The sequence below is a fragment of the Ostrea edulis genome, chromosome 4 (assembly GCF_947568905.1).
Source record: "Ostrea edulis chromosome 4, xbOstEdul1.1, whole genome shotgun sequence".
NCBI lineage: Eukaryota > Metazoa > Mollusca > Bivalvia > Ostreida > Ostreidae > Ostrea > Ostrea edulis.
Window position 1 is genome coordinate 18793568 of NC_079167.1, and position 25478 is coordinate 18819045.

Genomic DNA, 25478 nt, shown 5'->3' on the forward strand with positions numbered 1-25478 from the left:
AAAAGAAAGCACGCCAAGCTATGGTACAAAATGTGGATACCCTGTCACTTGGGAACAATAGACCAAGGGGTGTCTTGTTTATTTAGCAGTTTGCACAAGACAAAGGGTTGATCCTCTGTGTACAGGTAGGTGTGAATGAAATGAACCTTGCACGTGCGAGTCTCCTACATATCGTAATGAATTAGAAATAAAGTATTCTGTATACTGGGGAGAGATAACCCCGAGTCATTACTGGGGAGCTACCTGTTTTTGACTGGGTGGAATAAAAAGCGTGTGACTGTGCACACAAGCTAGTTAATGGAAGATATTTCGGTGTCAATAAAAACATACAAAATTTAATTTGTCAGTTCATCACAGTACAAAAACAATTTCATCTAGAAAGTTAAACTATTGAATGTTCAGCTACATTGTACATTTTCTAATCCAGTTGACGGTAGTATAGTTTATAAATGAAGGAATGTTGGGAAATTGTATCATTAATATTTAGGTCTTTGGTTTGATCTGTTTGGAAAATGGCCATGCATGAGGAAACGCAAAATTGTAGGTTCTTCTGAAATTGCTATGCTATGCTATACCTTTTATCATCTTAAAATTTATTTCAGACTTCCTGAGTTCCCTTCTTCACTACATGATGATATTCACTGAATAACCACCTTGTCATTCTGGATTTCAAGATGAAAACAGGATTCTTCAGTGAATTCTTTGAAAAATGTGATGTTGTGAAACTATGATGATGTGTTATGTCTTACAGTAATTTATAAGTCTTCAGTAACGTTGTCATCTGACAGTGACTTTTTATAGAGTGCAAATTTAATGTTAATGATGAGTATTATATGTCATTTACACTACTAACATGATTAATAAACATAGAGAAACTCATTTCTTGTCTTTATTTAATGTTGTCAGTCAGGCTATGAAATACTCCTAAATTTTTCTGGTATGAAATAGAATTTAGTCAACTTAGCCAAAAACAATATTTAAAAGTAAAACCCTGATAGTGCTACATTGTCATCTAGACTAACTGAAAAGCAATCTGCTGAAAAACAATTTTCACAATATCATAATAATAGTCATTTATGATAAAAGCTGAACAAAGCTATGTTATAAGAATAATCAGAGACATGTATATGATATGTTGTATATGCCCTCTTGAATAATATGCATGAAATATAGATCTACAGTAAACGGTATGAGTCGATGCACGCGCGCCAGGTTGCGACACAAAATTTTAGTCCAGTGTGAGCCCTGTGTAACACAGTCACAGAAATGCCTAAACACCAATATGACTAACATGATCTTGCTGTTCTGGTTAAGACCAAGGTCACAAGGTCATAGATCATGATACAAAAGAGCTAGCCATAAGAAATCTGTATGCAGAATATGACAGTTCTATCTTAAATAGTTCAAGAGGTATTGAATAGGTCAGATGTTTATTAAAAGTACGTCAAATTTACAGGCCAAGGTCAGAAGGTCAAGCACTGAAGTAAATCAATGTCTTGTTATAAAAATCTATATGCGAAATACAAATGATTTTCCTTGAATAGTTCAGGAGATATCGATTAGGTCGGGTTTTTAAAGAAAGCAGGTGAAAATCACAAAATTAAATATTACTGTATCACAAAGTCTTCTTGTCATAAAGAATCTATATACAAAATGTGAAAGCTTTACCTCGAATACTTCTGAAAATATTCAACAGGCTATATTTTCTTAAAAGTATGTCAAATTTCAAGGTTAAATGTTATAGTATGAATATAGTATGAATATTTTCATGAGAAATTCGAATACAAAATATGAAAGATCTATCTTTTAAAATAGTTAAGGAGATATTGAATAGGTAACATTTTTTGAAAGTAGGTCCAAGTCACAGGTTAAGGTCAAAATGTCAAACTTCACAAATCAAATAAAGAATCAACCTACAAGAAAAAAAGTCCCACTTAAGATAACTCCAGAAAATTCCGAGTTCAAGGTCACAAAGTTACATACAAAATATGAAAGATTTACCTTCAGAACATACATGTATTGAATACGTCTGATTTTTTATTAAAAGTAGGTTAAACTTCCAGGTCAAGGTCAAACGATCACAAACTAGTGCATCATATGAAAGGTCTTTTCATAAAGAATATATACACAATATATGAAAGCCCTACTTTGAATAATTCAAGAGATATTTTAAAAGATTTTCCTCATATATCTGCATATAATACTGATCCCCTATTGTGGCCCCACCCTACCCCCGGGTAGTATGAATTGCATAAACTTGGAACAACGCTATGCCAGGAAGGATTCATGTAAATCTCCACTTCTCTTGCTATTTGGTTTTTGAAAATATTTTCGAAGATTTTCTGTGTATACTTGTATGTAAAATTTTGATCCTCTATTGTTGTCTCACTCTATCCCCGGGAGCCATGATTTTTACAAACTTGAATTTGCACTACATCAGGAAGTTTTCAGGTAAATTGAATTTTTCTGGTCCAGTGGTTTTTTGAGAAGATTTTTAAAGGTTTTCCGTATATATATTCCCATGTAAAAGATTGATCCACTATTATTGCCCCACCCTACCCCCGGAGCCATAGTTTTAGCAAACTTGAATCTGCACTATGCCAGGAAGATTTGATGTAAATGTTCACCTTTCTGGTCCAGTGGTTCTTGAGAAGATTTTTGTTTAATCAATGTATATTCCCATATAAAACTTTGATCTCTTTTTTGGCCCCATCCTAGCCCTGGGGGCATGATTTTAAAAACGTGAATTTGCACTATGTCAGGAAGCTTTCATATAAATTTCAGCATTTGTGCCCCAGTGGTTCTTGGAAAGAAGATTTTTAGATGAACCCAACCTAATTTTGCGGGTTTTTTATTTATCTTCCCTTTGAAGGAGACATCACCTTTCATTTGAACAAACTTGAATTCCCCTAACCAAAGGACGCTTTTTGCCAAGTTTCGTTGAAATTGGCTTAGTGGTTCAAAAAAAGTAGTGGAAAATGTGAGCAGTTTACAGACAGACGACTGACAACATGTGATCAGAAAAGCTTTCAGCTCAGGTGAGCTAAATCTTCTTATCAAGAACCACTGAGCCAAACTAGTTGAACTTTACACGACAGCTTCCTAACATAACGCAAATTTACCTTTCTTCAAATCCTACTCCCCCACGTTACGGTTGGTCCACAATAGGTGATCAAATTTTACATATTCAAAAATATTTTTCTTAAGAATCTTTAGGCCAAAAAACTGGAATTTACATGAAAACTTCCCGACATACAGTAAATTCAAATTTGTTTAAATCACAGCTCTTGGGGTAGCGTGGGCTACGATACGGGATCAACATCTTATATGAAAAGTGAAGATAACGAATAATGATCAATCTCATGATACCAATAAAGAATGAAAATTGAGAGAAGGGCAAACACGAACCCCTGGACACACCAGAGGGGAATAAGGTGCCTAGAAGGATGAGACCACAAAAATCAAGGCCTCATGTCACAGAAGGTGCTGTACGATAAAGATCACTACCTGCTCAAAGACCGTTAGCGCTGAGCATAGACATAAATTATTCACGAAACATCTTACGACTAAGCTAAAAAAAATAATTCTATCTGATAATGAAATACCGATCACAGGGTCATTAGTATGTATTCAAGTTTTATAAACCATGGATGTACTTTACATATTAATTAAGAAAATCTACAAGAAATGAAAAATAAGAAAATTACAGTGTTAGTAAATTTTGATTTTAGTCGTAAGATATTTTGTGAATAAGGATGAGACCACAAAAACCAAGGCCTCATGTCACAGCAGGTGTGGTGTGGCACGATAAAGATCACTCCCTGCTCAAAGGCCGTAAGCGCTGAGCATAGGCCTAACTTTTGCAGCCCTTAACTGGCAATGGTAACGTCTCCATATGAGTGAAATATTATCGAGCGGGACGTTACACAATATACAACCAACCAATAAGTTATTGATACTAAATTGAAACTAAATAGACATTTAGAAGGAGCAGGTAGTTACAATTGTATATTTCATGATCAGAGGGTTTTGTTTCAAGGGTGGATTCAAAATTATTTTAGTGGTTATTGTCCTTGTCATTTGAAAGACAACTTCCTTAACTTTACTGATGTAGTATAAAAACTAAATGCATATCTAGGAGAAACAGAAAGGGATATACCAAATTGGGATTGTTGCAGCCCCAGGGTAATGACTCTAAGGCGGGTACAAAATAGACGTACAATATAACATATATCATATTGTATAACGTCATCAGTATGAACATATGAACATTTTCGGTGACATTTGCGTTTTAAGAACACACCGAATATTTAGATTAGATATGCAGAACAGGAAAATTATGATAGATCATAAGATGGTATACCCTTTTGGTGTTAATGATACTTTTAACTAATACTCGGGTATTTAAAGGTATTTGAAGGAACAATTGTAATATCCTGTTTTCTACAACTTTCCATGCTTGTCAGTGAATAAGTAGGAACAACCATGGGGTATCCCTGTATGTTTTTTTACGGATAGGTAGAATACAACTGACACGACTATTTGTCAATGAGTAGTCTTCATACTTGGTAAAATGATAGTGAAGGGAACCCTCAATACAGATACATGTCCACATCATGTAAGGCTTTCTGTTATGGGCATGGAAGAGTGACCCCCGTGAAAACTTATTAACATCACGATCCCATCAAAACTTTCATGAAATAAATTTCTATCTGAAATGCATTGCCTTTTATCATATCATATCAAATACTTGAAAGGTACTTTCAAACCTTATCAATAGTTCAAAAATTCAAAAGATAATACAAATGAAATCTATTCCGAATATTTCAAAGTCAAGGAAGAATTGGTCAAGAAATTAATGGAAAATAAAGAATTCTAAAAATCATGTTTCGACGATTACCTTAGTTGCTTGAGTTTGAGAGCTTTATCATTGCGACATTACATTGTTTCCAAAAAATAGAGCGCCTTAGCCTACAACAAGGCTAACTATGCTTTGTAGGCTATGACGTCATAGCAAGGAAAGCGACAACAACCACTATTATGACATTCAATTTTTGACATATTTCATATTTCAATCACATGATAAGTGGCCTATCTATACTTAGACATGATTGGTCAGATTTGTATTGTGATATCAACGTCATTGATTAATGTGGCGTTGTTGTACAATGTACGATTGTAAATCATTTAAGATGTGTAGCTAATTTTGACCTGTGTTATACGATATAATCTAACTTGGTGCAGTTTATGCTTTATAATCCGTGAAGTGGATTATAAGAATCAGTGTAAACTGCACCAAGTTTGATTATATTGTATACCATAGGTCAAAATAAGCTTAAAGCTGTATGACTCGATGTTCATATATTATTTTTGTACATAATTACTTTAAAGCAGATTAATTACTTTATTAACTTTCCCTTAATTACATGCTTGAAAACATCTGCATGTAAAAGAAAACAGTGCGAATATTATTTAGAAAGTAAATATAGTGGGTACATATATAAATCATCCCATAATAGACGTCTATAAATAGACCCACGCGCGTCAGGGGAATCCCAACATGATGTATAAACTCATAGCAACTGTCTAGTTTTAAGGCTGAAAGAGCGTAAAACAACGAATTACTAAAAGGTATTTGATATTTTTATTTCTATTAAACTTATGGCACGGTACTGTTATAACAAAATACACAGCTTTACACAGATAAGACCACCGGTGATCTGAAAGTTTGAACTGGTCACGTGACTGTCACTTGAAATGGCAGTGACGCGGTTATTTGTAAACATCGATTTAAAATCAAATTATTTGGGTTAAAACAGGTGAAATAATTTATGATATGTCATACAGCCTCATAACTACATACGTGCGATGATTTAATAGCGTTTTTACGAGATGGAAAAAAATATCGTAATTCGGACCATACAGCTTTAAACGACAAAACTACTGTATGTTTGCTAGGTAAAGTTTCATAACCCAATTGTTTCCCTATATAGACCTAAGGAATCATGATAGTCTTGTATGACCTTTTCAATCATAAAAGTTTTGGCTTTTCTGGTCAAGTTGTACGGAGTAGAAAAATTGAAATACCACGACATATTTTCGCTATTTTTTAACTATGAACAAAATAGAAATTTCCTTTGCCATTTTAATTCTTCGTGTGATATTCGCTTAATTGGCCCGGTGACGTTTTGAGAAGATGGCAATGTGAAAAGGTTTAAGATGGACAGAGATACAGAACGTAACTTAAAGTTTACAGGTGAACTGAGCTAAAACTTTGATGTTGTTCAAATCAGCATAACAACTGTACATTGTGTAATCCCAGTTTATCATTATGATTATTTTTCTGCATATTTTCAGGTTTATAACTTTAGTGAACACTTCTGGCATTTAATGAATATAAAATACCTGCAACATCTGTTATATTCACAAGAGAGTACTTTATTGTATCATTGATTCCGAAATCTTGATCTTTAGCATGGATTCCCTCCACTCCGTTATCAAACTGAATGGCGGTGTTCGCTGTAGCCTGTCGTAAGAGTTTGAATAGTAATTGAAATTCAACATTAATGTTAGATGAAAGATTTAAAGCCTTTATACAGCCATTCAAATATAATATTAATGTTACATGTAGGATTTTCTCAATTATGATTTAAAAGATACAATCTTAATACCAAATTTCATTTTGCCTTCACAATACAAAACTCAGTTAAAAGTGAGACTTGTCATAGTAGTTCGGTGGTTAGAGTGTTTGTTTTGTAACCGGGAGGTGATGAATTGGAGTCCCGCTCGTGCCATATATTTATCTAACCCAATATGTAAACATAGATATAATTTGCTCCTTCTTCAATGTTTGACATTGAAAAGAGTTATAGGTATTTGGGAAGTAACATTAAAGCCGGTGGTCATATGTCGCTGCAGACGTTGGTACAATAAAACATCCTTCACTTCTACGACCTTGACCACTAAACATATGTTTGAATTTGCAATATATCATTTATAGCTTAACATTTCAATATGAGTGAAAAATGTTGAAGGGACATTAAAAACAAACATACAAACAAATCAAAAACTTAAAATGTAAGATGGGACATTTTCAATTTTGACACACATTTTCTTGAACATGAGCCTTGTAGAGTTTCCGATCAAACTTCGGGTTTTTGTCGTCCACATCTGTCACTTTGATGGTGATCTGCATTGTCTGATGTGCATCTTGGTGGCCTACCACCTTAAAATAATCACAATGGAAATCAGAACATCTGCAAAACTGATTAATTTAATCAACCTGAGCAAAAAGTTCGACGTTATAATTTTAAAGAATCTTAGTTTTTGTGAAGATTTTCCCTTTCGATCTGATAATTCACCCCCAACAAATTTTGAGCATCTTCAACTGATTAGAACCATTCTCCCAGTTGAGAGAATAATTCATCAACTCCAATACACCTGCTAACAATGGATGGTCATTACTAAAACGGAAAAAGCTCTAGTTCTGACATGACTTACCTTTGCTTGGACACTAGAATTCAGTGTATTCTTGGTACCATAGATCAGTTTTCTCTCCAATGTAAGTAAAATTGTCTTATAACTTTTACTTATTACTTGTAGTGTACCATTATCCTGAAAAAAAAATAGTACAAGTAATACTACGATACAATTTGAAACTTTGATAACCCTAATTGTCATAATTGGCTTTTGAGTTACAAGGTCACTGTCCCATAAGAGGCAAGTCGCCTTTACAGTCATCTGAATATGATGCAACAAATCTCGAAACTTTCCCCTGATATTTCAAGGTCCTTGTCCATCAGAGCTTTAAACCCTCTAGGAATAATAAAATCTTTAAAACCTATTTTTACACTGAAAATCAAAGAGATTGACGAGTAGATTTAGTTTCATTCATATCCAAAAGAAAGTGAAATAATAACCTTATAGAATACAGTATTTACTTCACGATACCCCCCCCCCCCCTTATCAGTCTTGATAAGTGAACTGAAGGTCAATAGCTTATAAACTTCAACTTACAAATTTTTGAAGTAGGCTAATAACTGCGCATTTAAACGAGTAAAAACAGGTTTATCTAAACAATACTTTATTCAATTCTGAATGGGATTAGGAAAACAGGAACAAATGTTTATCATGAAAATACAATTAAAATGCAGATAAAAGAAAAGCTGTTCATCTTTTTTAAAGTAAACGAGCTGATATACCTCGAGCATCTATGCAAAGTATTAGAAATCAATGGGAAAAACATTAAGAAGATTTAGAAATATGCATTAAAATGGTCATTGAAAAATCAGGGAAAGCAATTTTTTAAAAGTGGGTTTGTAACAGTTTTTTTTTAAAACGTGAATGTTTTTAGCAACTTTAACATGTTGCGGAAGGTCATTCCACACACAGCCACTCCACACACAGCCACAGGCACCTGAAGTATGGATATTAACCCCCCCCCCCTTTTTTTGCGATAATTTCTCCTAAATATGTGGATTCCCTGTCATCTCATCCCTCTTTCGATTTATGTAATCGTTTCACGCATTATTTAAGCTTAAATGAAATAATAATAAAATGTATTTTATCATACAAGTAGAAGGTCAATCATTAAAGCTTACAAAAAAAGTGAAACAATTACATAAATTGAAAGTGGGGTGAGATAGACAGGGAATTCACACATTTTAGAAAATTATTGCCACCAAACGAATTATCAAAGGTTGTGTGTGTGTAAGTAATATCCATACTTCAGGTGCCTGTGATTCCACAAACTGGCTGCAGCCCAACTAAATGTATGTCTCCAAAAGACTTTGTGCGAATGTTTGGCACAGTGAGTCTCAGTGATGTTTCAGATCTTAGTAGTCGAGATGGGGAATACATTTTAATGAGTTCTTGTAGATATTCGGGAACACATCAGCGCGCAGAAAGTGACCACAAAGATTTTGTATTATGGACGATACTGCACTGGAAGCCCATGCAGCTGCGCTAAGACAGGAAATATCACCCCGTGTCGTTGTCCTCGACATAAGCCTGGCTGCAGTGTTCTGTACCTTCTGTAAGTGGTCCAAGGTGGTCTTGTTGATTGCACATAAAAGAGGGTTCGCATAATCAAGTTGTGATGTAACGAGTGTATTGATAAGAGTATTTCACGCTTCAGTGGTTATGAAATGACAAATTCGACCAATATTGCTAATATGAAAATGACATGCTTGAGGTAAATGTATATACTTGCAAAACAGAAAGATATTTCTTCATTGCTTATTCTTTACTTTGGTTAAATGCTTAGAAATAAAACATAGTTACTAATATCAAACAAACCAAAGAAAATGTGCTTGTGAGATATGAACTTCCCCAACGATAGTATACTCTACATACTTTGTCACGAGAATCACAAAGCCCTCTCCACTCTCAAAACCGCTCTACAGCTATCACAAGGCTCTCTCCACTCTCCAAACCCCTCTACAGCTATCACAAGGCCCTCTCCACTCTCAAAACCCCTCTACAGCTATCACAAGGCCCTCTCCACTCTCAAAAATTCTCTACAGCTATCACAAGGCCCTCTCCACTCTCAAAACCCCTCTACAGCTATCACAAGGCCCTCTCCACTCTCAAAACCCCTCTACAGCTATCACAAGGCCCTCTCTAGCTCTCAAAACCCCTCTACAGCTATCACAAGGCTCTCTCCACTCTCAAAACCCCTCTACAGCTATCACAAGGCTCTCTCCACTCTCAAAACCCCTCTACAGCTATCACAAGGCCCTCTCTAGCTCTCAAAACCCCTCTACAGCTATCACAAGGCACTCTCTAGCTCTCAAAACCCCTCTACAGCTATCACAAGGCACTCTCTAGCTCTCAAAACCCCTCTACAGCTATCACAAGGCTCTCTCCACTCTCAAAACCCCTCTACAGCTATCACAAGGCTCTCTCCACTCTCAAAACCCCTCTACAGCTATCACAAGGCCCTCTCTAGCTCTCAAAACCCCTCTACAGCTATCACAAGGCCCTCTCTAGCTCTCAAAACCCCTCTACAGCTATCACAAGGCCCTCTCTAGCTCTCAAAACCCCTCTACAGCTATCACAAGGCACTCTCTAGCTCTCAAAACCCCTCTACAGCTATCACAAGGCTCTCTCCACTCTCAAAACCCCTCTACAGCTATCACAAGGCTCTCTCCACTCTCAAAACCCCTCTACAGCTATCACAAGGCCCTCTCTAGCTCTCAAAACCCCTCTACAGCTATCACAAGGCCCTCTCTAGCTCTCAAAACCCCTCTACAGCTATCACAAGGCACTCTCTAGCTCTCAAAACCCCTCTACAGCTATCACAAGGCTCTCTCTAGCTCTCAAAACCCCTCTACAGCTATCACAAGGCTCTCTCCACTCTCAAAACCCCTCTACAGCTATCACAAGGCTCTCTCCACTCTCAAAACCCCTCTACAGCTATCACAAGGCCCTCTCTAGCTCTCAAAACCCCTCTACAGCTATCACAAGGCCCTCTCTAGCTCTCAAAACCCCTCTACAGCTATCACAAGGCTCTCTCTAGCTCTCAAAACCCCTCTACAGCTATCACAAGGCTCTCTCCACTCTCAAAACCCCTCTACAGCTATCACAAGGCCCTCTCCACTCTCAAAACCCCTCTACAGCTATCACAAGGCCCTCTCTAGCTCTCAAAACCCCTCTACAGCTATCACAAGGCTCTCTCCACTCTCAAAACCCCTCTACAGCTATCACAAGGCTCTCTCCACTCTCAAAACCCCTCTACAGCTATCACAAGGCTCTCTCCACTCTCAAAACCCCTCTACAGCTATCACAAGGCTCTCTCCACTCTCAAAAATTCTCTACAGCTATCACAAGGCCCTCTCCACTCTCAAAACCCCTCTACAGCTATCACAAGGCCCTCTCCACTCTCAAAACCCCTCTACAGCTATCACAAGGCCCTCTCTAGCTCTCAAAAATTCTCTACAGCTATCACAAGGCCCTCTCCACTCTCAAAACCCCTCTACAGCTATCACAAGGCCCTCTCCACTCTCAAAACCCCTCTACAGCTATCACAAGGCCCTCTCCACTCTCAAAACCCCTCTACAGCTATCACAAGGCCCTCTCCACTCTCAAAACCCCTCTACAGCTATCACAAGGCCCTCTCCACTCTCAAAACCCCTCTACAGCTATCACAAGGCTCTCTCTAGCTCTTACAGCACAACAGTTATGGGTTTTAGGTAAGAAGGTAAACTGTCAAAGTCGAAGTTCCATTACTAACAAGGGTCATTGATAGAAAGGCCTTGTCAGTGAACAGTGACCAATTTCATTACTCCCACAAGTGATACATGATAAAGAGTTGGGCATACACGCATCTCTGGACATACCAGAGGTCGGATCAGGTACCTAGGAGGAGTGAGTATTCCATGCCGACCGGTCACATGCGCCGTGGGCCCTATGACTTGATCAGGTAAACGGAGTTATCCATAGTCAAGATCAGTGTACTAAGAACGACCTAACAATCGGTATGAAACACGTCAAATAGCATTTGACCCTTTAATGGGTTATACGGGCAAGCTAAATCATTATCACGACCATAGAAGTTGCGAAATGCTGAGTTTAAACGAGACTGTTGAAATCCCTGCAACATCAACTTGTTTGTCAGTAAGTAGCCTGAATTTAAAACTGATCATACACAGAACAAGCTCATGCATATTGAATCAGTTGAGATATAAACATCATATGCAGGTGATAAAAGAATAGTGTTTCATTGATATGGGAAGTTGACGATGGAGAAGCTGAAATAATCACGTTAGTCGTGTATTTGACTTGTTAGTTTGCCGTTAATATCTATTTTCAATAAGATAAGGGATTACGTATTAAATACACGTCTAAAAAGATTTGTTTTAAAAATGACATTTACAGTTTTAATAGAGACATACCTACTCCTTCCAAATATCCATTTACTTTGAATATAGTATCAAGATCATTACACATGATGTAATCGAAATGTTTTAAACTTAAATACTATATATAAAGTTTGGTTCTCCCCTTGATTCAGACACTCTGTCACGGTAGCTCAGTGGTAGAGCGTAACAAGGGGGTCGTGAGTCCCGAGTCCCGCTCGTGCCATAACCGCATCAACATAGTTAGAGATTGCTCCTTCTCCAAACGCTCTGCATTTAGAAGTGAGAATCACGGGTCTTTCGGATGACCTTGTCAACAGAGGTCCCGTGTCACAGCAGGCGTTGGCATGATAAAGAACCCTCACTGCTACAGCTGTAAGTGCTAAGTATAATTGTGACATATTTACAGTGATTTTCTTTTGTTGTTCAGGAATTGTATCTGGTTATCATCAACAGGGTCTTGTTATCGCTCCTCCCACCTTATTATCGCAGGAGAGGTTCTAACTTCAGAAGTACATGTCACTGGATGAAATAATTTATATTTAAAGGACACATCGCATGTTTCTAAACTTATTAATTTTTTCAGCAAAATTAATTCATTTCATGCCTAAAACTACTTTACATGTGTTTTAAATTAAACAGTTTGCGTAGTTTTCGAGTTTGAAAAGCGATGAAATTCAAATTTTGCGATATGCATATTTTCTTCGATATTTTACGCGCCATTATCTGTGACGTCATATGCGACCTCAAGCGAGATTTGAAAACAGTCGTTGGCCATTTCATAAACATATTAGATTTAATTGGCAAAAACAACAACAACAACAAAATTATCACATTAAGGTCGTACTCTACATCGTCATAATGGCTGACTTCCTTTAAAAACATGGATGAAAAAATCGATATCAGCAATATTTGACTTTTCCTTTTCCATTTAGATACCTAGCCGAGTAGCTCAGTAGGTTAGAATACCGACTGCTGACCTGTAGGTCGCAGGTTCCAGTCCAGCAGAGGTTTTAAATTTTTTTCAGATTACCTTCTACTAAAACTGTATTTTTTGACAAAATAAAGTAAATTAGAAAATTTTCAACTTCAAAATATTTCTGTATATATCTCCCACTTTTCATCTACATCAAATTTCTCTGGTGTAGCAGACCTCCTTAACGGCTTGTAAATAACACTGCATTAGGGTGTTTTGTGCCGTTTAAGGGTGTACTTGCTGTCAGTAGAGAAGATTTGGACTGTGGTTTTTTTCAATTTGTGGTTTTTTTTTTCAATTTTCGAAGGAAGGTACATATATGATGGACAAGACGTGAATATTTTTTGTCGACACAACGACTTTGCCAAAAAAAAAAAACCCAGTAGAATTTGTCTCTGTACTTTTTCAAACAAGCACTTGGACAAAGACGTAGATAAACTGCGAGAAAATGGTTCTATCGAAGTTACACACTGTTGCATACAGGCCTACGGCATATGCTTTCCGTTCTGCTCTCAAATTCAATACATACTCGCACTAACTGACCTTCATCTTGTAACAACATAGAGGCAGAACTCTACCAACTGGTAGTTTTAAAAAAGAAATTTAAGATAAAAGATAATTGAACTTTCAATTATAAATAATAAAATATGATATTTCCCAACTTTGAATTGAATTATAATTCTTTCATTTTTTTGTTAAGGAACGTATATGTAACAACAGTACGCCGCGCTCCCACTTCCTAAGTAACAACGTGTAGATTAATAAAAATAATGATTAATAAAATTGCTTCAATAAAATAATTTAAAAGTGTTGTAATTTTCACCATAAATTTGATCATTTAAAAAAAAAATAATTTCGAAATGCACCCGTGTTGTCTAGTTGTCAATGATAGGTAATCGTATCGTAATTTAGGCCTATCTAACTTATCCAAAAATAAATTTGATAAGAATGCAGTTTATTCTAGGAAAGCAACAATGCTAATTGCATTTGTTTAAAGAAATGACATTACCAAATAGTGTTTAGACAGCGATTCCATATGGTATTACCAAATAGTGTTTAGACAGCGATCCCATGTAAACATTATTTACTCGCAAATGCAGATTTTATACTCCCTTTCCTCGCTACATTTGGGTCGCTATTTGTATGCACTGGTGGCTAAAAGATATAAGACTCGGGAAATTTGTCAACATCGAAATAAATGTTATCCATGGTAAATAGATTAAGCCCTCAAAACCTGACGAAGGTCGCATATGACGTCACTGTACCACCTGACCACCTATCTGATTAACTAGGCTTTTTGAAATCGGGGCTTAGATTTAAGTCCGTATTGTGACTAATTATCGCAATACTTCAGCGAACGAACCATTGCAATCAATTTCTCTAAGGATAACAAAATACATATAATTCTGTATACTTTGAAAACACGAGATGTGTCCTTTAACATTCTAATATAATTTCATTACGTAACTCATTTCATCGTAAATCGTTTCATTTTATTCATCGGGATGAACGTTGATTGGCAGAGAGAGGAGTGTGAAAGGTCAGTATGATTTGTGTATGGGTGTGAGTATCCTGTGAGTTGTTTTACTTGTTTAGGTGCTATATAAGCAAGATTCGCGCAAATTCCATTAAAAGACTAACCCAGCAACACTCCTACCTGGACTGAGTGACTATATTATTCATGAATATTGTCATATCAAAGAAACTAAGTTTCACTACAGTTTCTGTTCTTCCGAGTTTACGGTAAGAGTTTGAATTTACTCTATTGGTAAATATTTATCTATTACATTAATTTATAAATATTTTGAAATCATCATTTTAATATAACTAAAAGTGTGAATGATAGAGTGAGAGAGTACTTAATTATTTTACATATCTTATTTTTAGATCATCCTCCAGAATTAAGATATAATAATAAAGATCTTTAAGAATTCGAACCACCAGCTTGTGTTTTCATTAAAATACATGACAGTTACAATAGAAACAAGACAGGGATAATTCAGTTTAGTGAAATTAGTTTTGCTGTTTCACGGGTAAAGCGTGCGCCGATCGAGACGTCTGGGGTGTTGAAGCAAACGTTAGTTTTGCTGCATGCTTTACGGGTAAAGCGTACATGCATCGTCCGACAATGGTATATGGCAATCTACCATTGTATTGAGTGTATGGTTCAATAAATGTAAAATGAGAAGCTTTTGAAATATGTGACAAGTCGGTCATCTTCTATCATCCTCGTAAAATTCACATTATCAGAGTTATGCTCCGCGCACTCGTGACAGAAAGACCGCCCATCTCTTTGATAATGTGAATATTACTCGCATGCTAGAAGATAACCACTACTGTAAGGTTGTAGAGATGACAACTTTTAAACTGTGGTCATTTTTGGCAGTGTTTGCCGCGTCATTAAGTTCCCGAGGATGCAGGAGTCCTGAAATTTACAATTTATGAATCTTGTCCCAAAGATATTTCAATTCCAACAGCTCACATGACCAATCCACTTCGCCCGATTCGCCATATTTATTGTAAATTGTACCTATCTAATTAAAATCAGTAAACGTCCATGGTGTAGGTAGGAACGTCTACTAAATGTTCTTTATTGATTCTCGAATATCCCAAGAAGTAATTGTAATTCGTGAAAATCTAGAGTAGTAGTATACCAGTCAAAATGTACAGAATGCAGTATAAAATGCCTATATTCAATTACATTGTACACTTTTGTAATTTCCGAACTTTTGTACCCTGTGATGAAAGTTACAGTCCTTTTCTATCATACAGATATCAAGGGTATCCAGACATTCGGAGGGCCTGCTTTCTAACTTAAAAGCTATACGTTTCCAGTTTTAGTACAGACCGCTATGCTCATTATTACTCTGCTGGTCAACAGGTATCTCCTAGGAAACTTATCCCACCTCATGTCCAGGATTCCGTGTTTGCCCAACTTTTAATTCTGTATTCTTTATAGGAGTTATGAGATTGATCACTTTTCTTTATTTTCTTCTCTTCGTGCACTCGACTATTCTAGATGATATCTTAGGAGTTAAGACGTTTTTCAGGCAATAGCACATTTTCACTATACAAACTGTAAAACCCTGTCCTAGCTCAAAATCCCTGACTCAAAAGTAATACAATTCACAATGTAAATGGAGTCCTCCTTGGTCACCATGCACACAGTAAATGTGTGGTAAGAAAGATTGCATCATTGTTTGGAATGTTTGGGCCTTGTGGACAAGGACCAAGAATTCATATTTTTGCCCTTCCAATATGAATGTTATAAACAAAATTTGGTAAAACTTCGCCGGACAAGGAATACTGATGAAAAAAAAAACTGACCACAATCCACTAGCAACAGTGGAATGCCACATTTGGTCACGTAAGAGATTCTGATTGCGAAAAAATACTTTGCTACAGCTATCAAAACTTCTTGAACTACATAAACAGTTTTACAAGAACTTACATTCAATGTCCAATTAATAGAAATGCGTTCAGCATCTGCACTTTGTGCGTCAATTTCCAGAATGTTAGTGTGTACGGGAGTATGCTGTAACAATTAAGATGTATCAGTAAAAGGGATTTATGCTTCAATCGTTAAAGACAATAACTCACCACATAATTTTCAATTCCCAATAATATATGATTATTAACGTATCACTACTGTACATCAAAAAGTATATGTGTATGAATCTGAATAACAACAGCTTATCTATTTCCGACTGCCACCTACCTCTGGTACATCAATGACAACATGTGAACCATTCCTCGTAAAGTTGAAGCTGGTTTTTGATGGTTTTAAGGTTATGTTACCTTCAAACACATTCTCAACAGCTACGACTACAGTGTATGTAACACGATTGACACCATCCTGTAAAATGGAGCCATATTCAGTTCAGCTTTAAATGGTTGTTTTAACATCTGTTAGAATGGATGTGAATACAAACCGAACAACAAGTGACGCTATCGTTGTATGTTTTAAAAGGTGTCGCATACATATATAGCATCCTTGACTGGAAAATTTAATGCATGCAGTAAAGGAGTATATTGTGCATTGATCTTTACGGCTACCATTCCAATATAAATCTAAACTGTTTAAAGTATTTTTTCTGCCAAACCTAAAGCAATAGTTCGAAGCATTAGTTGTTTTTTTCATTCACTGTAACTGGTAGTTGGTTCTGTTCAATTGAATGCGTGCATATTTGTAGTATTAATAACTTTATCCTTATACAGGAAATTTGTACATTAAGGTAGCAAAGCAATAAGTAACTCAAAATGATCGTACAGTTGTTTATATACTACATTTCAAGGATTGGTGGAAACTCTCTTACCTGAACGTGCAGTCATTTATATACTTACGGTGTCTGTGCATTCAACTTTGATAGTATACGTTTTACGCTGAAGAAAAGAAAATGAAGGTATAGAAACTTGTCACATAATTTCACTAATGAGGTCAGTATATAACCAAGTGATTGAACTGATAAAACACAGTCTTATGTACGTGTACCCTGAATCCTATTTACTAACTTAAGCAAATCAAAACCAAAGAAATTAAGTAGGCTTATCCAATCAGGAAACATATAGCTTATTTACTTTGGAAAACGTGACAATGAAGATGCCACTTCCTGTTTAATACAGAAACATGTGGATTGTCTCCAATCATAAATAAACATGAAAGTTTTAGAGCGAGATTAATATAAGCCTTCTCAATCTATTTCATGTATAAGACATTGTTTGTAAACATTATCGAATTATTTACGAATAAATATTGTTTAAACTAAACATGAAATTACTCCAAAATAAAAAAAAAAACCTGGTGGTAATTAAATAAACTGTATATGCAACGAGAAACTGATTTAACAATCGGGGTTTGAATTACATGTAATTCTATGTAATTTAAAATCAGATCCGCAACAGTATCGATCAAAATTGAACTAGGGACTATTTGCGAAACAAATGTCATAATATTGTTCCGCTATATCTCTGTCACTATGAATTTGTCGTCCCCTACCGCAACGCGGAAGGGGACATAGAAATACCGGTGTCCGTGCGTCCGTCCCACTTCACTTTGTGGACGCAACTCCTCAGAAACCGCCCAAAGGATTTTGTTCATATTTTGTAGGATTGTTAGTCACCATGTGTAGATCATATTGCGCCGTCATTTTGATTCTACAAGTTTTACAGGAGTTGTGAGATTTTATTTAATTTGTACATGCTACGCTATAGGGACACTTTGTGGACGCAAGTCCTCCGAAACCGCTCAACAGATCTTGTTCAAATTTTGTAGGAGTGTTAGTCACCAGCTGTAGTTGATCATATCGCGCCATCATTTTGATTCGACAAATTTTAATGGGGTTATGGGACTTTTGTGCTTCAACTTTTTTTGCGGTGGTGGGGGACATGGCTACGTGTAGCAATCTTGTTGTTTTGTAAATATCCTTTACTGACCCTCAATGTTTGTTTCGTTTTATTAAATTTTTCCCGTGTGGATCCCCATTCTTTCAATTCTTATAGTCCTATTGCACGTGCGAGATCGCCATGTTGTTACAGCTAATTATATATGCATGTCAAAGGTCAATCGGGGATAGCCGTGTTAACGTAAACATGTGTTATTCTTGAAGTCATACACCGCGGATCTTTTTGATTGGCATTTTTTAATTTTGGAATATAATATATAGATATATCTTCAAATAAAATGGATACTGGCGATCAGACTTGTACATATGTAATCTGGATGATTTCTCTCATGGGAAAATAAAGGCGTTGCGTTCATTTCGGAGCAGCAGAGGACTGTCGATAAGAACTTATACTTATAGCTCTCGCTTTTGCCGCAAGTAAACTTCATATGCCTACAGCTGTAGAAATACAGAAATCGAAGTTAGATTCCTACAAGTTTTCTTAAGAGTTGGTGAAGTTGTATATTGCCTGATCCTTTGTTAATTTTTGAAAATTGGGGGGGGGGGGGGTCGAAAAACAAGGAATGTCTCCTTGACCACCAGATTTTATAACTGATGTAACTTACCCCCATGCCTGCCAGGAGGAGTCAACAAGGTGGCATGAAAAAGTGTGAAATCTTGGAATAATGTACTAAAATCTTTGTCTGCCATTATGCAGTCAAATGGCTCTAAAAGATCCATAAATCCAGAATGTAGGGTCTATTTTTGTCACTGGTCCTTCCACTCCAGCATTCTTTTTCAATTTATTGTCACCATTATTACATCCACTGACACAGTGTCTCCCAGGCATATTTGTGAAAGAATTTACTTCTAAATGTGTTGATAAAAATGGCAAACTTGCACATAAAACCAAACAATAACAAATGAAAGGAATGGAAAAGGTAAGAACTGTCAAAATGTATGCATTTCTTATTATCATGAGATCTCACAATTTACTTTGCATGCAAATGATAAGAATCAGTGATGACTATATATCTGAAATTCCTACTGTAAAGAACTCTCTGATAATAAAAGGGTCCCCTATTCCATATTTTTTTTATCAGAGAGCTATACTGTAGCCTACAGTACAGAGTGGTGACAAAATGAGTATTTTTTTTTTTTTTTTCACTATATAGATCTACTCATTATTTTATTGAAATCCAACTTTTTTCAAAAACTTTTCTTGATGTCATTTCTGGACTACTATTGAATAGAAGAAATGTATATTAACTTGCAGAATTCCTTACACTTTCTTGTCATAATACTGAAATAATTTTCAGATCATCCATCCTAAGAAATGACATTTAAAACACAAGTATGACATTTCAGAACTCGTCACTACTATCTATCCTTAGTAAGCTGAGAGCCAAAATGTTTCATGCTAAATCAATATAAACTCATTTCTGAAATGGATAGGTGAAAAATTAAATGTAAGAAATTCTGCATCCATTTGTAAATTTCCTCAAAAGTGACACCAAATTAAATTTTGGAAAAAAGATGGAATATATAATGGAAAAAATATATATAATATATAATGGAAAAAATAAAAACAAACACTTACTTTTGTCACCACTCCAAAGTATATAACACGTATACTGGACTCCTTGTTGGTCTCTCTTTGTATGCACCCAATTTGATTAAAAATTGACGTGTTTTTACAGACAAGTTTTTTCGTTTGACTCGATGTTTACTGCAGAGCGAGGGCCCGGATGTTCAATCTATCCCCGATTGACCTTTGACACGTCATGACGTCGGAGCGTGCGATAGGACTAATCAGTCAGCATAATAGACTCAATAGTAGACGTGCAATAGAATGCAATAGAATGTGTTGTTATTTCTGCGCTGAAGTGTGACAAACCGTGCGCGCGCGTGTGCGTGTGTTTATTTTTGTTTTTCATTCTTCTGTGTTTATGTTGAATCTATGCATGCTTTAGAATTTTTATTCACATGTATTTATACCTGTTTTCAATCCTTCGAGTTATCATTTTGAACAGAGAAAGGCACGGGTAACTTAGGAAAAGGAGTACAGAAAATATTCCAAACTGAGAACCTAGTGTGGAATGGTTGCCATGAGTTTGTAAAACAGTAGTATACAAGTACGTTCAGATCTTGAGCTCTTAAAGTTTATCACTGTTTAGATGGATTTCTTCTGAGCACTTCCCGGTCGTGTTTGTTGAGTTTGTTTTGACTACCAACAACAAAACCGTCTTATTGGTTTTAATTGTACATGTCAAATATGGAGAGTTTTAAGGAAACAAAAGAATATAGTAAAAATTTAGAATTGTCGGGTACAGATTTGCATCAGTTCAATCATCAGCAACAGGCACACAAGCATGAGTTACGAGCAGCTAACAGGGAGGGGGAAAAAGACAGGGAGAACGAAAACGAAGACATGGCATTTCTTTTCAGCAAACAAAAAGGAAGATATGGAATTTCTTCTCAAGAAAGAGGAGCTTGAAGTTGAGAAACTAACACTTCAAGAGAAAAAAAGGTATGGGAGAGATTAACGAAAAGTACTAGTTTGCTATTCAAACATTGGAGCAAAAAATAACCGAGAAAGAAACGAATTCAGAACCCTTTAGCAACGCAAAGGTTCCTAAAATGCCTTTCTCTGAAGAGGTTAAAGATGATATTGATTCTTATTCAAGACGTTTTGAAAGGTATTCCACAGCATATGAGTGGAAACCAGAAAATTGGACCGTTAACTAGAGTGCTTTAGAGGTCATGAACTCGTTGTAAATGCTCTTTTGCCCAAAGAGGAAGCGTTGAATTTTGGAGCACTGACGACAGCTTTATTAAGACGGATTGGGGGAAAACAGAGGACGGTTTTCGTCAGCGATTCCGCAATGGTAGACAGAAGGTATTTGAGATTTTCTCGCAGTTTTCAGTCCGTCTTAGTAGTTATCTTAATATGTGGTTGAAGTTGAGCAACGTTAGCAAAATCTATGAGGACCTCCATGATATGGTGTATGGAGATCAGTTTTTTCCCTGTGTAGCGAATATCTTTTGCTATTTTTGAAAGGAGAACATTCCTAAAAACATCCAAGAAATTTCCACTTTAGCAGATCAGTTTAACGAGACAAGACATGTTAACATTCAGTCTTTAGTTTCTTATAGCAAGAAGAATTTATCAGACAAGAACCCGATATGTACATCAAGAGAGCAAGACAAACCAGATATATTCCATTATCACCTGCATATGGTGTTTATATATCTCAACTGATTCGATATGCAAGAGCTTGTTCTGGGTATAGTCAGTTTTTAAATCGAGGTAAGCTACTGACAAACAAGTTGGTGATACAGGGATTTCAACAGTCTCGATTGAAGTCAGTATTTCGCAAATTCTATGGTCGTTATAACGATCTAGTTCGTCAATACAACCTCGCATTGGGTCAAATGCAGTCTGACGTGTTTTATACCGATTGTTAAGCCGTTCTTGGCACACTCATTTGACTGCGGATAACTCCGTTTACCTGATCAGGATATGGGGCTCACGGCGGGTGTGACCGGTCAACAGGGGATGCTTACTCCTCCTAGGCACCTGATCCCACCTCTGGTGTGTGCAGGGGTCCGTGTTTTCCCAACTATCTATTTTGTATTGCGTGTAGGAGTTATGAGATTGATCACTGTTCGTTATCTTCACCTTGCATCAGACACCAGGAGGAATGACGTGTACCACAAAGCCTCCGACGAAAAAGGAGGTTCGAAACTTCAAATGCGAAAAACTTGGTCACATAGCAATGCAGTATCACCAGGGAGTAAACAAGAACCGTAGTTTAGTTGGAGCAGCTGCTGAAGGTAAATGCCCAAATGAAGAGTCATTCAGAAACTCGAGACAAGTGCGGAACTGTCACATCTTTAACCAATACTTCCACGTTTTCTATGGCAACAAGTTCAACGGATCATGTAAATACGTCATCGTGTAATGTTGATTGATTGATTTTATATTGTTTAACGTCCCTCTCTCGAGTTTTTTACTCTTATGGAGACGTTACCATTGCAGGTGAAGGGCGGCAAAATTTAGGCTTATGCTCGGTGCTTACGACCTTTGAGTAGGGAGGGCTCTTTATCGTGCCACACATGCTGTGACACGGGGCCTAGGTTTTTGCGGTCTCGTCCGCCCCATTTAGTCGCCTCTTACGACAAGCAAGGGGTGCTGAGGACCTATTCCAACACGAATCCCCATGGGACTCATGTAATGTTAGCGTAACCCTTGCTAATATGCCTACATGTGGGGTATACTTAATGAACATTTAGTAATAGTGGTTAGAGACACCAGTTGCAGAGGCGTGGTAGTTCGTAGGGATTTGATAACTGATGATCAGTTTACAGGAATCCATCGGATTTGTGTTCTTGTGGATGGGTCTAAAAGTTGATGCATGGTGTTTGAAAAACCTACTGTATTCCTTAATCATTGGAAACATACCGGTCACGAAGTTAGAGGACCTGTGAAGATATTACGCGAGTTGTGGACTAAAGAAGTAGCAGACCAAGAGGTAAGAACTACATACCAATATATTGTAGATTTGATAGAACAACTTGAAGCTACGTGCATGATAACTAGAGATAATCTAGAAAGATAATCAGAAAAGTACAGGAGATATTACAACAAAGGTGCAAAGAACAAACAAATGTCGGCAGGGGAAAATGCTCTCGTTCTGTTGCCAACTGCGAGCAACAAATTGCTTATGCAATGGAAGGGCCCGTATATGATAGTGGCGAAATTAAGGAAGGTGGATTATAAAATCGATATGGATGGAAATATTCAGACAATTCAAGCAAATATGCTTAAGATATATGTTGAAAGGGAGAGTAACATTGACATTTAGGCATTGTGGACTTTTGCGAGATGGCCTGACATTACAGTCAATGGCTGACTTTGACACGAGCATATAATACGGAAACCTTTACGTGACATATCTGTATACATGAATAAGTGATGTACAGAAATGGTCAAGTTTTCCAAACATTATAGAGTTGTTCCGGTTCATTTCCATACTCGTACTGTTTCTGACACAGTAAGGACTATTTGACCAAATATCCCCATAAATATTTTTGGTCACCTAACCTAATGCAATTGGTCAGCATATTTCGTTGTGCGCCCTGCGTGAACACTTGACCATTCTTAACTTCTTCCTGATACTGTAGCTGCCATTTAATTTTTTTTTTCAAATTTGGTATGAAGCATCTTTGGGACAAGGGGGTACAAAGTATAAATTTCAGGACTTCTGTAACCCCGGGGCCTTAAGGATGGAGCAAAAATTGACCAATGTTAAAAATCTTCCTTACATTTGTAAGAAAATATTTTCATGTAGAACTGGAGGGCCTCTACCGAAATTGTAAATTTCATGATATCCGGGGTAGACTTTCTGACTCCAGGTCGGGGCCAAACTAGTATTTAGTGTTCATTTAAAAAATAGCATAGATCTTCTTCAATGCTATGCCGTGGGCCTCTTGTTAGTTAAATATTTTAGATGAAACAATTCCAGTTCCATCCCCGCCAAGTTCTGTTTTTATATGTCGGTATTGAAAAGATTAATTGGAGAAAGGGGACCAGACTCATGGCTTTCATAATGTACTAGGATTTCTTATCAATATTTACGTACTTCATATTGGATAGAATGAATAGATATAAGAATCAACGGGGTTCGAATTGACTACTGCATAACATGGCTACCTCTACAAACAGAATCAATTGAAGATGTGCGTTTTCGGTTCACATACGGCTTTAATAAATGTTTGGACAGAAATACGGTATACTGGGTAAATATGTTAGGAATTTTTTTTATATTATGATACAAGAATACAGCGACCTACGCCGTAAATCGAAGGTTTTCATAATGGGTGGATTTGTAGCTCTCTGGTATGTCCAAATATTTCCAGAGAGAGCTGCATTAGTGCAGATGCACATGTAATTCCGAATTAGGGAGAGGGCTGAAATAGGCTATGCCTGCTGCTGAATCCCATTCACTTATTAGTAAACAGAATATTGTTAAATAAAAATTCCGAATTGTAGGTACGTTTATCATGTTCTGTGTTGCATCTGTGTGTTTGATTGAATAAAGTTGTATAACAACGTCATATATTTTCACGATAAAGTAGAACTCTTGCATGATAAACTTATATTTGATTTATCATGATGCGATGACTTTTTGTAAAGTTTTAACACGGTATCTGTGCGAGTTAAAATCTTACACCCAGGTATGCATGCAAAAATGAAATGAATCAATAACCTTGTGTGAAATATGTTTTGATAATTGTCAGATAAATGAAAGAAGTTCAAATGGTTTGAAACGTAACAGGCCTACCGTAATAATATTGTAACGTGCAGTGATCTGAACACGCTCGCCGTTGCTTAGAGAGAGACTCTACCATATCACTAGAAAAATTACCTCACTAGCGAGGCCGTAGAAAATCCCTACATACTGTCTGCTACACTTCCCCCGCTCAGGGAGGCATCGTCCCGAAGCTTAGCATGGGTCTTCTCTGATTTTTGGCACCTCTTTAGCAAAAGCATCTGTCGTTCACGACAACAACCACCGTCGCCCCAGGACGAAACAACGTGCGAACATGGACACACAGTTCCAGAGCTCCAAACATACTCTACCTGAAGCAAGCCTCTGGACAGCCAAACACCAGAGTCACTACACTGTCACCATTTTGTAACGTGCAGCGGTTTGAACACGTTCGTCTTTGCTTAACTTGCGTGATCAAGAGAAATCACTAAAAAAGCAAGTTCAAGAGCGAGACAGAAGTTCGCTATATTCTTTTCAACATATCGACATTGCATATAGGCCCTATTTAACGATTTCGTGCTTTCATACAATACGCAGGTTTAAATGTCCAAGTCAGCCGTTGACTGTGAAAGTCAGTCGTTCTCGCAAAAGTCCTGTAGCAGTACTGGATATAGACGACGGTGAATTTGATGATGGAGAGAGAAGCAAGGACAGAAGGACCAAACCATGTTACAGTGAGTTCCGAGCTAACTGATAGCTACTGTAGCGATGTTCATTCATTACTTCATGAATTTTCAGATGTTCTGTCAGACATACCGGTTTTGACAACTTTGGGAGTTCATAAGATAAAGCTTTTAACTAGCGACCAGCATGTTCACAGAAAGCTTTATTGATTACAAAGCTTTATCCATTACATTTCATTTCACAAGACATTGTTTGTGAGGAGGTCCGTAAAATGGTGGAAGCCGGTGTGATCGAGCCATTAGAC

At 36.9% G+C, this 25478-nt stretch overlaps 1 protein-coding gene across 1 annotated transcript in view; it reads right to left on the reverse strand.

Annotated features, from left to right (window-relative positions):
* Positions 1-25478, reverse strand: part of LOC125670462 (protocadherin Fat 4-like) — a 249559-nt gene that overhangs the window by 193576 nt on the left and 30505 nt on the right. The window contains exons 6-11 of the mRNA XM_056161239.1: positions 17179-17217; positions 16553-16690; positions 16286-16369; positions 7501-7614; positions 7109-7225; positions 6406-6526 (exon numbers count right to left, since the gene is read on the reverse strand). Of these exons, the coding sequence (XP_056017214.1) occupies positions 6406-6526; positions 7109-7225; positions 7501-7614; positions 16286-16369; positions 16553-16690; positions 17179-17217 (613 nt within the window). The remainder of the gene's footprint in view (positions 1-6405; positions 6527-7108; positions 7226-7500; positions 7615-16285; positions 16370-16552; positions 16691-17178; positions 17218-25478) is intronic.